Source organism: Cervus canadensis, chromosome 1 (assembly GCF_019320065.1).
Source record: "Cervus canadensis isolate Bull #8, Minnesota chromosome 1, ASM1932006v1, whole genome shotgun sequence".
NCBI lineage: Eukaryota > Metazoa > Chordata > Mammalia > Artiodactyla > Cervidae > Cervus > Cervus canadensis.
Window position 1 is genome coordinate 42,770,554 of NC_057386.1, and position 12,565 is coordinate 42,783,118.

The 12,565-nt window shown below is 39.4% G+C and overlaps 1 protein-coding gene across 2 annotated transcripts in view; it reads right to left on the minus strand.

The window, feature by feature from the left end:
- The window catches only part of MYO1D (myosin ID), a 351,718-nt gene that overhangs the window by 180,803 nt on the left and 158,350 nt on the right, over positions 1-12,565 (minus strand). For both annotated transcript variants that reach the window (XM_043480702.1, XM_043480703.1), the window contains exon 15: positions 7,891-8,057. In XM_043480702.1, coding sequence (XP_043336637.1) covers positions 7,891-8,057 — 167 coding nt within the window. The remainder of the gene's footprint in view (positions 1-7,890; positions 8,058-12,565) is intronic.

A 12,565-nucleotide genomic window follows, 5' to 3' on the forward strand; every position in this document is an offset into this window, starting at 1 on the left:
ATAGGGAAAAACAATCACAAAACAAACAAATCCTTGCAGGTATTTTTTTGGGTTCCCATGCATTAAATTTGGCCATGATGTCCAGTTGTCCCACCCAAGAACCAGGGATTGGTTTAAGTGTACTTTTGCACCTTCCAGGAATCTTCATATTTTCCTCCTAGGAATTTACCCATTTCTGGTTAAGATAATATATATCTAAGGGGCATCTGATTCCTCCTTCTTGATATTTCTCTCTTTTCCTAGTTTCTATCTCAGCTTCTGGGTCAGCATGCTCTTCCTGGATTCCTTCTGTCTCTGGATATTTCTTCTCAATCTCATTTTCTGGCTACTGTTCTTCACTACTGGACCTCCAAAGGTTGGAGTGCCCCGGGGCTCATATCAAGCCCTCTTCTCTCTATGTACAACCTCCCACATCACCTCATCTAGTCCGTCCACTTCATTTTTCAACTCAAGCGATTATTATCCCAAGCCCAGCTCTCAATTCTGAATTTCACATTCACATATCCAGTGCCTACAGAGACCTTAAGGCATTTAAAATTCTTCTTTTCAGTCCTTCCAACCGCAAAGTCTTTGGTAACCAAAGCCAGAATCCTGGGAATCCTATGTGATTCCTGCTCTTCTCTATCATTCCTTCTCATTCACCACCGAGTCTATTGATTCCACCTCCAAAATATATTTAAAGTTCAACTACTCCCATCTTCACTGTCACAATCCTAAGAGAAGCCACGGTCAAGTTTACTACAACAGACTCCTAAGCTGCTTTCCATTTCCTCTTCAAGCCATTCTGCATATTCAGCAGTCAGAGCAGTATTCCCAAAAGCCTCACAACATTTTTATCTTTTGCTGCTCTCCTGCTTTCCTTGCTCTGCTCCAATCAGCTTGGCCTTCTTCAGGGTCTCGGTGTTGTGGTTGCCTCTTTACTGCTTTGAGGCTTTGTATGTGCTGTTCCCACTGCCTGGAATACTTTTTTTTTTTTTAATTTAAATCCTGATTTTTTTTTTTTAAATGTATTTATCTATTTGGCTGTGTGAGGTCTTAGCTGGGACATGCAGGATCTTCCATTTTAGTTGCAGCACTTGAAATCGTTAGTTGTGGCATGCAAACTCTTCGCTGCGCCATATGGGATCTAGTTCCCTAACCAGGGATTGAACCTGGGCCCCCTGCATTGGGAATGTATAGTCTTAGCCATTGGGCCACCAGGGAAGTCCCCTGGAATGCTTTTTTAAAAAGCTACTCTTTGAAAGGTGGAGACTTTTCATCTTCTAGTCTTTTTTGATTTTCCTTCATCAACCATCATCCCCATTATTCCTAAAATAACCAGTTGCCTTTCTTTTCCTCACATCATCCATCTCAGTTTGTAATCATATTGATTTGCGCATCTGTCTGTTGAATGTCCGTCTATAGGTACCACAAAGGCAGAGATTTTCTTTTGCTCCTCACTATTTGCCACATGCCTATCACGTTGTCTGCCATACAGTGAGGAGAGAGATATCTGTTGAATAAAAGAATGGAAGAAAATATATTTAAAGTCTGGTCATGTGCCAGATAAAGACAGAAACAGGATCCAAAGAGTTCTGATACAAAGAGAGAGGTAACGTTTTGCAATATCACATGAAAAAAGGAAATAAAATTCAAAAACTTCCAGATTTATCACGAAACTAGAATAAGAGTCAACAGGCAGTAATGGCGTGTGTTGAAAGTTTTAGGCATTCTGCAGGAACTAGAAGAAATGGTACTGCCACACTCCTCAGCTAAACATCAGGGTAACGGGGCACTTCCTCTTCCCCACGGTCTGGGGCACAGCCCCAGTTCTCCAGCAAACTGGCATCCTGAACTTGCAAATTAAAAAGCTGAACTCATCTGCTTTCTGACAACTAGTTTTTAACCTCCCTGGAAGCCTTTAGCAGCTTTTAAGGTTATCAGTACCTTTAAAATCCTTCTCTCTCTCTTTTGATAAAAGGATGAAAGTGACAAGTAGAAGTCTAGGCTCAAAGCTAGCTTACAAAAAAAATCTGCAGAATCCAAAAACACAAACTCACTGTGGAAATGTTACTTATTCTCCCACCAAGACTGAAAACGCTCCTCCACACTTTCCATCCTACCCCATGCAGCACTGTTAATTAGTTCAATCAGTATATGTAAATATTATATTTATAGGAAAATACATACTTTTCCCTGTCTTGTTAATTAACATTTCTAGCCTTCCCATAAACAGTATAAGTCTTTACTTCTCTATATTCCTCATTCCCATTTTAATTTTTGTTGCAAATGATTACTACCGATATCCTTCCGGCCCCCGCCCCCCCTTATAATGGAAACCACTTGTGTAGATTTCACAAGAAGTTTTACTGACTTATTTGTTCAATGTTGCTTTTTTGCAGTCCATATTTCCCTTCTGTATTTATATTCCTTTTTGCTAAAGTACACCCTTTCGAAGATTTTTCAGAGAAGTCTAGGGATAGTAAACTTTCTGAACTTATATATGTCAGGAAATTTATTTTTATTTTGCCCACACTTTTTTTTTTGGTCTGTGCTGGGTCTTCACTGTTGCATGTGGGTTTTCTCCAGTGGCAGTAAGTGGGGTCTACTCTCTAGTTGCAGTGCTCGGACTTCTCACTGTGGTAGCTTCTCTTGTTGGGGTGCACAGGCTTAGCTGCCTCACAGCATATGAAATCTTCCCCAGCCTGGGATGGAAACTGTGTCCCTTGCATTGGCAGGCAGACTCTTTACCACTGGACCACCAGGGAAGTTCCCTGCCCACACTCTTGAATGATAACTTGGCATGGAATAAAATTCTAGGTGTAAACTTCATTCCCCTTCACAGTGAAGATACTGCTCCTTTGTCTGTTTATACTGAATGTTGCTAATGAGAAGTCTGATGACAGTTTGAGTCTCATTTCCTCATAGGTAGTTTGCCTTTCTTCTTGGGAACTCTAAGCATTTTTCATTATGCCTAGAGTTCTGAAAGTGAACATAACATAAGCTCATTTAAAACATTCGTATGTTTTACACTCGATGTATTCTTTCAGTCTGACCCCCGGACCTTCCTTTCCTTCTGGTGCTCTTGCTACATGGCTTTTGGCCCTTCTGGATCAAACTTACACTCGGTGTGACCTTTCTTTAGAACGTTCCATCTCTCTTTCTCTGTGATGAGGTCTGGGAGAAGTCTTCAGCTTGATCTTCTAGCTTACTAACTCATTTAATAGAAGTTTAGTTTGAAAAAAAATTTTTTTTAATTATGGTAAATTTTATGTATAGTAAAATGCACACATTTAAATACACAATTCAGTAAGTTTTGAAAAATGTGTACACTCATGAAACTGACATGTCAATCAGATGCAGATCATCTACATAACCACAAAGAGCTCCCTCATTACCTTTCCCCCTTTCCAGCCAACTCTCAACCGAGAGCAAAGCATTGCCCTGATTTTTATCTGTTCATGAGCTTTATATAAACGGCAGCATAAAGTGTGTACTGTCTGGTGACTCTTTTTCACATAATGTTTTATTCATCCATGCTGTTATAGTATCAGCTGTTCGTTATCTCTCTCTTTTTTTTTTTCCCCACACCGCATGGCATGTGGGATCTTAGTTCCCTGACCAGGGATTGAACCCATGCCCCCTGCATTGGAAGAGTGGAGTCTTAAGCACTGGTCCACCAGGGAAATCCCTGTTCATTCTCTTTAATGCTGACTTGTAACCATTGTATGATGACACTATAAATTGCTGACTCATTCTATTGATGGACAATTCACTTCACTTGAGCTTAATTTGGTTTTCATTTTCCAAATCCCTAATTGGTTCTTTTTAACAACAACCTGTTCTTGTTTTGAACTTCATATTCCTACTTTAGGACCAAAATTCTCTCCTTTATCTCTCTGAGAATATGAATAGGCTTTTTCCAAGGTATTCTGCTCCTTGCTCTAGTTCCTTCGGGGTGAGGTTTTTCCTTTGTTGAGCTTATTGCTTCTTTCTCATTGGTCTGGTCTTTCTCAGATGTTTGACTGTTATCTCATCTCCTACCCTAGAATCCTTCTTCCTACATGTACGTCTTGGCCTTTGCTGGCCTCTTGTAAGGTGGCTACTTTTGCTTCCAGAATCTTGGCCAGTATACCTACGATGTCTCCCTTGCAGTTGCTCAGGCGGTTATTTGTCCTGGCCATTACGGCAGCCTCTCAGGGCTGCAGCTGGGGAAACTCCAGACTGTAGCTGAGATGTCTCCTGAACGCCAGCTGAAGCCTCACAAGGCAGTCTTTCCTAAAAACTGTGACCTCAGCATACTTCTGGGTCTACATGTCTGCCTCATATTGTATTTAGGAGTGATTCACATCTTCAAGGTTCACTGAGCATCCCTCTTTTGATTCCATAGTGTGGCTGTGCATTTACTTGGCTTTCAAGACACATATTTTATATCACTGGGGGATATTCTGGAGTGGGAATGGGAGATTTAAGATTGTACTCCTAAGACTATCATATTTGAAATTCATAGGTTCTTTTTAACCTTTTCTATTTTTACATGAGTATTAGAAAACATAATCCAATCCTTGTAGCATGTCTTCTATGCCAAAAAAACACATCAAGCATCTTGAGTTGAAAGTAAAATAAGTACAAAAACAGACTAAAAGTGAGTAAGGATATGCACTTGCAAAATTCCTTGTCCCCTCCAAATCAAGCTTGCTTATTCTCTTACTTCAACTACTATCCATGGCTTCCTCTCTGTCTCATGATATTTTTTAGTTAGATAAATATATACAAATCACTAGATAAATTATACATAAATATAAATGAATTATTTATTTTAGATAAATAATTCTTCCAGTTTCGCCCCATCCTATAGCTGCCCATTCCCACCCTGTATTTCTAATACTTGACTTCTGCTGATCTTACATAGGTGACAACACAAAAACAAATACTACCATTGAGTACTTGCTAGAATTCTGAGTAATGACAAGGGATGAGCAATCTTCCGAGTAACATCAACTGATATCGAGACTCAGAATGAACACATTCTACTCTACAGCTTTAATAAAAAAGAAAAACCAAATTTAAAGAACAGCCTGATCTCAATAAGGAAAATGATCAGTTTTGAGCATGACTTTCTGATCAATAGAAAATTTCTCATTTTTCTAGGCTATTCTGCTATAAAGTTTTATTCTTTCCAAGAGTCTCCAATTAGCGTGAATCCCTTTCACTTCTGCATGCAAGTAGCCGAACACTGGTGGAGAACAGCTGATGCTGGGGGCGGGGGTCCTCACTAAACACTTACAACTTCAAACCTCAAATGGGTGCTCAGGTCTTCCTGAGAGCAAAGCCACTGGGAGAGAGTGGGAAAGCTCTCCTGCTCTCTAAAATGAGTATTTCTGTTTACTTGTCAACCTCCTACACCACCTCTCTTGATCCTCACTCTCAGGCTCATGACCTTGCCTCATACTTTAAGAAGAAACAGAAGCAATCAGATAGGAACATTTTCATTTGTGCCATCAGTCGGCCTTCGAGGCTTCCTGCCTTGGTATTCATATTCTCTGCCTTTCGCCCTGTTGCTAGGGGAGAAGGATCCCTGCTCCCATCTAAAGCTGACCAACCTTCCACTTGTGCTGGGATTTCATTCCCTGTCTTCTCAAGGAGGTTATTATTTCAGTTATCTCCCTTCCTTCTGCGTGGCTGGTTTCTCTCTCTATTCTGAATCATCGCCACCTGCATTTTGAACATTTTCTAGAGTCTCCTTGACTTCACATTCCACTCTGGCTGCTGCTTCCATTTTTCTCTGTTCTCATTCACAACACACATCCTTGAGCTGTCCATGGACATCCAGCTCCTCACTTTACTTTCCCATCCTGCTCAAATGGGGCTCTGACTAGCTCTTTCTCCTCTGACTTCTGTGCTGCCTGGTCTAATGGTTAAGCTTCTGCTTTTCTCTTACTTGATGGCATAGTAATATTTAATATAATTGTACCTTTCTTCTTGAAATGCCATCTTCTCTTGGCTTCTGTGATCTAACCCTCTTCTGATATTTCTTCTCTCTCTTTGATCACTTCTCTTCTCTTTGCAGGTTCTTTCACGTCAGACCACAAGCCTAAATGTTGACATGGGCCCTCTCTTCTTTTCTATCAAGTCCCAAGACTTTATATATAATCTATATATCAATAACTCCAAACTGTCTATTTCCAGCCTAGAAGTCTTCACAGAACTCCAGATTTATATGTCTAGCAGATTATTTAGTATTTCTACTTAGGCATTTAGAAGCCATTTCAAACCTAACATAGTCAAGAGACAAATCTTGATTCCATCTTTGCCCTGGTTCCATGTCCTCTTCTTCAAACTTCTCTTCCCCAATCTTTCTTATCTCAGAAAATGGTACCACGCTTATCCAGATGCTCAAGCCAAAATCTACGTGTTACCCTTCATCCCTCTCTACTCCTCTCTCATTGAGTCAATCCATCAGCAAGTCTTGTCCACTTTCCCCCCAAACCTATCCTGAATCAGTCCACTACTCTTGGATCTACAATAACTCCTTGTTCAAGGCACTCTCATTGAGCTGCCTCTCCTGGATTCCTGCAATAGCATCTCTAAATGTCTCCTTGCTTCCTATTCACATAGCAGCCACAGTGATCTCTTAAAACATCCAAAAGGTTGTGTGGCTCCCTGCATAAAGTCCACCAATGGTTTTCTACCACCCTTGGTCAAAATCTAAACTGTTTAGTCTGGATGACAACATGCAACATGATCTGGCCCCCGTCCATCTCTCTGATCTCAACCCACACCACTGCCCTGTCGCTCAGCATCCTCCAACCATACTGGACGACGTTTGGTACCTAAAACGCGACACTTATTTCTGCAAGAGAGACTTTTCTCCACTGTTTCCTCAGCTTCACCTGCTCTTTTTCTTTGACCTTTGTATGACTGACTCCTTACATTCATTATTATCTACTTAGAGACTCCTCAGCAACCAGTATTTTATGTATTTATTCATTCATATTTTTGTGAAATCTGTAGCCTACAACATAGGAAATGTTGAATAAATATTTTAAAATAAATGAAAAGATGGGATTTAAAACACTATTTTTAAGATCCCAGGTGTCAACTAGCATTATTGTTACCAATAATAAATAACAATAGCAATGACACCTTCTTATACTGAGTGATTATTATAAGCCAGGTTCCCATTCTAGGTGCTTTATTTTATATATGTTATCTCATTTCACCCCCAGCAGTCTTACCAAGTAATTACTATTATCATTCCCATTTAAAAAATTAATTTTTCCATTCTACACATAGGAAACAGAGGCAACTGGAAAGTTATGTGATTTTCCCAAGGTCAAAAATCCTGGTCAAAGCCAGGATTCAATCAGGTAGACTAATTTTAGGGACTCTGTGATGATCTACTTAGTATCCTTTTACTATTATAGTTACTAATATCAGTAATGATAAGCAGCATTAACTGAACATCTACTATGTGCCAGGCACCTAGCCTTTTCACTTTGGTTAATTTAATCCTCACAGCAAAAGCCTTGTAAGGTAGTGTTACTATACTCATTTTGCAAATGCAGAAACAAAGAAGTTAAATTTCTAGCTCCAGGTCATGCAACAAACATGTGGCATAGCCAGGACTCCAGCCCAGCTGTGACTCTGAATCCTTGCTTTTTCTCCTATACTACATGCTTATATTTTCCCCACGAAGAATTCATTTATTTCCCATGGTCCATAAACCACAAACTCAAGGGGTCTCTTGACGATTCTAGGAAAGTCTTTCGTATTTGTAGTTTCCTCAACTCTTCTGCTCATTCAACAAATATTGAGACTGCCTGGTACGAGCTGATGCGTTGTTTAACACAGGGAGGACTCCCCAAGTCTCACTGAGCTCTTGGGTTTCTTTGTTTCATCTCTTCTCACCTGTGAAGAAACTTCTCGTAGGTCTGGCGGAAGGCAAAGCCTGCCCGACGTACCCTCACGTTTTCTAGGAGTCCAAGATACTCTACTTGATGCCGGCAGCGTTCATCATCAAAGATCTGTGGGGATTTCATGTCGTTGGGTTTGATGCAACGTACGTAATATGGTTCCTATAGAAATAAACCGGCAAATGGTAAGCTTCACTGGAAAAAAGTCTTGGACTAAAGACACTAACACGAAAAGGAACACATTTGAGCGAGTTCTAATAAGGTGGATGAACCTAGAGCCTATTATACAGAGTGAAGTAAGTCAGAAAGAGAAAAGCAAATATCATATATTAATGCATAGATATGGAATCTAAAAAGATGGTACTGATGAAACTCTTTGCAGGGCAGCAGTGGAGACACAGATATAGAGAACAGACTTAAGGACACAGTAGGGGAAGGAGAGGATGGGATGAACTGAGAGAGTAGCATGGAAACATACACATTACCATATGTAAAATAGATAGCCAGTGGGAATTTGCTGTATGATGCAGGGAGCCCAAACCTGGTGCTCTGTGAGAACCTAGAGGGGTGGGATGGGGTGGGAGGTGAGAAGGAGGGGACATAGGTATACACATGGCTGATTCATGCTGACGTATGGCAGAAACCAGCACAATACTGTAAAACAATTATCCTCCAATTAAAAATAAATTTTTTAAAAAAGACACTATGACTAACATGTAACTAGTGTGCAGTTCAGTTCAGTCACTCAGTTGTGTCCGACTGTTTGTGACCTCATGAACCGCAGCACGCCAGGCCTCCCTGTCCATCACCAACTCCCGGAGCCCACCCAAACCCATGTCCATCGAGGCGGTGATGCCATCCAACCATCTCATTCTCTCTCGTCTCCTTCTCCTCCTGCCCTCAATCTTTCCCAGCGTCAGGGTCTTTTCCAATGAGTCAACTCTTCGTATCAGGTGGCCAAAGTATTGGAGTTTCAGCTTCAACATCATTCCTTCCAATGAACACCCAGGACTGATCTCCTTTAGGATGGACTGGTTGGATCTCCTTGCAGTCCAAGGGACTCTCAAGAGTCTTCTCCAACACCACAGTTCAAAAGCATCAATTCTTCAGTGCTCAACTTTCTTCACAGTCCAACTCTCACATCCATACATGACTACTAGGAAAACCAAAGCCTTGAGTAGACGGATCTTTTGTTGGCAAAGTAATGTTTCTGCTTTTTAATATGCTGTCTAGGTTGGTCATGACTTTCGTTCCAAGGAGTAAGCACCTTTTAATTTCATGGCTGCAGTCACCATCTGCAGTAATTTTGGAGCCCAGAAAAATAAAATCTGTCACTGTTTCCACTGTTTCCCCATCTATTTGCCATAAAGTGATGGGACCGGATGCCATGATCTTAGTTTTCTGAATGTTGAGCTTTAAACCAACCTTTTCACTCTCCTCTTTCACTTTCATCAAGAGGCTTTTTAGTTCTTCTTCGCTTTCTGCCATCAGGGTGGTGTCATCTGCATATCTGAGGTTATTGGTATTTCTCCCAGCAATCTTGATTCCAGCTTGAGCTTCCTCCAGCCCAGCGTTTCTCATGATGTACTCTGCATATAAGTTAAACAAGCAGGGTGACAATATACAGCCTCGATGTATTGCTCTGTTTCTTTGCATTGATCGCTGAAGAAGGCTTTCTTATCTCTCCTTACTATTCTTTGGAACTCTGCATTCAAATAGGTATATCTTTCCTTTTCTCCTTTGCTTTTCGATTCCCTTCTTTTCATAGCTATTTGTAAGGCCTCCTCAGACAGCCATTTTGGCTTTTTGCATTTCTTTTTCTTGGAGATGGTCTTGATTCCTGTCTCCTGTACAATGTCACGAATCTCCATCCATAGTTCATCAGACACTCTGTCTATCAGATCTAGTCCCTTAAATCTATTTCTCACTTCCACTGTCTAGTCATAAGGGATTTGATTTAGGTCATACCTGAATGGCCTAGTGGTTTTCTCCACTTTCTTCAATTTCAGTTATTAGTAATTAGTGTCAAATTAAGCTTTGTGATTCTTTATTTCTCAGGCACAGACTTGTGAAAAATTCTTCCTTTCCCTTCAATTTAAGCTTGGAAGTTCTCAGGCATTCAGCTACATTTTGGTATTATTATATTTTAGGATTCATCAGGAAGAGTAGAAGTGGAATAAAACAAGCGTGTAAGTAAACATCAAGTAAGCATCAAGTTTTTGTGTATTTACAGAAATGTGATTAAAAGTAACAGGAGTAATTTAATAGAAAGAAATCAGAAGCTATGATAAAGATGCACTGCAATGAAGAATATAAAATATTAGGCACAGCTCTGGCACATATAAGTGCTCGATTCAGCTTTGAATCATTTCAGTCCTTCAAACTGGAATAGTTTCTTTGGAATATCAGTGCTTTTAGATGCTTAAATGGAGCAAAAGAAATCTAGACAAAGATTATATACAAAAACGGGCCTCTAATTACTTCTATAAATAGTTTTGCAAATAATGTTTGGGACAAGATAAAAGTTAATCAGATATACAAGAAGCCAAGATAACATGAATTAGAAATAGCAAAACAATATACAAAATAAAAAGATCTGCAGGGGTCCAGATGTTGGGATTAGCAGATAGAAATATTAAAACAACTATATTTAGCATGTTCAAGATGACAAAAGGCAATATTAAGAATGTTTTAAAGAACCAGATCTATAAAAAAGAACCAAACCAAATAGAAGACCCAGGACTTAAAAATACAATAGTAAGAAATTAAGAACTCAGTGGACCAGTAGAAGAGTAGACTGGAAATAGTTCAAGAAAAAAACAGTAAACTAGAAGGAAAGTGAGAAGAATTTTCCCAGAATGGATCATGGAGAGACAAAAAGACAGAAAATAAATACAAGAGGTTAAGAGGCATAGAAGACATACCGTGAGATGCTTTAATTAACTGGAGTCCTAAGGAGAGGAAACAAAAGGGACAGAAGCAATATTTGAAGAGCTAATAGTCAAGGACTTTGCAAAACTGAGGAAAATCCATCAAGCTGTAACAAAGTGAAGAAATGCTACAAACTGCAAGCAAGATTAAAAAAAGTCTACACCTAGGTACATCAGTAAAACTTCTGAAAACCAAAGAAGAGCAGCAAGAAGAAAAAGGACTTATTACCTAAAGGAGCAACAACCAGACTGATAGCTGACTTCTCAGAAGAAACTATGGAATATGGAAGACAAATGAATATTATGCTTGAAATACTGAACGGCTGCCAATGCAGAATTTTACACCCTAACAAAACTATTCTTCAAGAAGGAAAACACAAACTATTTCCAGGTAAACAAAAACAGAATTTGCCAACATTAGGCTTCATACACAACAGGATAAAATTAAAACAGAAGAAAAATGGCCCAAGATGAAGGTAAAAAAAAGAAGGGATAAATGAGGAAATCTAAACAGATATTAACAGTACTTAGCAGTAATAATGGTGATGGTGATGTCATCATCTTTTTGACTTAAAATTATATATGTACATATTGTATATATTTACATATATACCTAAATGAAATAAATATTTGTCAGTACATGACTAAAACAACATAATAAGTTGGGAGGAAGACAAATGGAATTAAGATGTTTTATGGACCTTGCATTGTTCTGGAAAGAGGTAAAAGCACCAAATGATATTAGATTTTTATAATCAATAATGACACTGTAATAATTTGAGTAACCACCAAAAGAGTATTATGGTGTAAATCTTCCAAAATAATAAAGTATATAAATGTAGTAATAAAATATCATTGTGATACTAGTGGTTGAGGGGTAGTACAAGGAAAGGATGCCTCCTAGGTCTAACTAAACATTCTGACTCAAAAGATTTACAGCCCACACTTGGCAGGCATCCACTCAGAAGGACAAGAACACGGCTTGCCAGCAGGCAGTGTCAAGGTCATGCGGCAGCCCACACAGCAGTTAGGTGATAGCTTAGGCACAATGAGATGAGGTCCGTATCAGATGTAGGAAGTGCCCTCGGGTTTAAAAGCCTCACGCCCCATAGGATTCAGTATCTCTTATAGCAACTCTAAAGATACAGCTTCCAGGGTCCTTGAAAGGGACATGCCTAACACATGAGTCACCACACTCAGGAAGCCAAAAGTCTGACATTCTCATTCTCCCAGGACAGCTGCAATTTATCAATAGGGGTAATTTTTACCTTAAGTGATGTTGCCTAGTAATATAGTTGATATACATCGTGCTAGGTTTAACAGAGGCACAGAGCTAGAAATTTCACTGAGGTTATCAAACAGAAGGAGTAGAATTTTGCTTTTCACCCACAGCAATCAATCAAAAAGGGTAGAAAGAGAAGAAAAAGAAATAGAGAAGAGACAAACAGAAAGCACTAGGAGATGGTCAATTTGTAAACAACATACAGTAGCTGTGTTAAGAGTAAATGAAATAAATAATTCATTCAAAGGACAAAGATGGTCAGAACGGATAAAAAGCCAAAACTAACTCTGTATGCTATTTATGAGAGTCATACCTGAAGCATAAAGTCATGGAAAGACTGAAAGTAAAAGGATGGAAAAGGATAGACCATGCAAACCCTAGTCAAAAGAAGAGCTGGTTTTAACTATTTTATTCCTGCAAAACTGACTTTAAGGCAAAAAGCAATACAGAAATAAAGA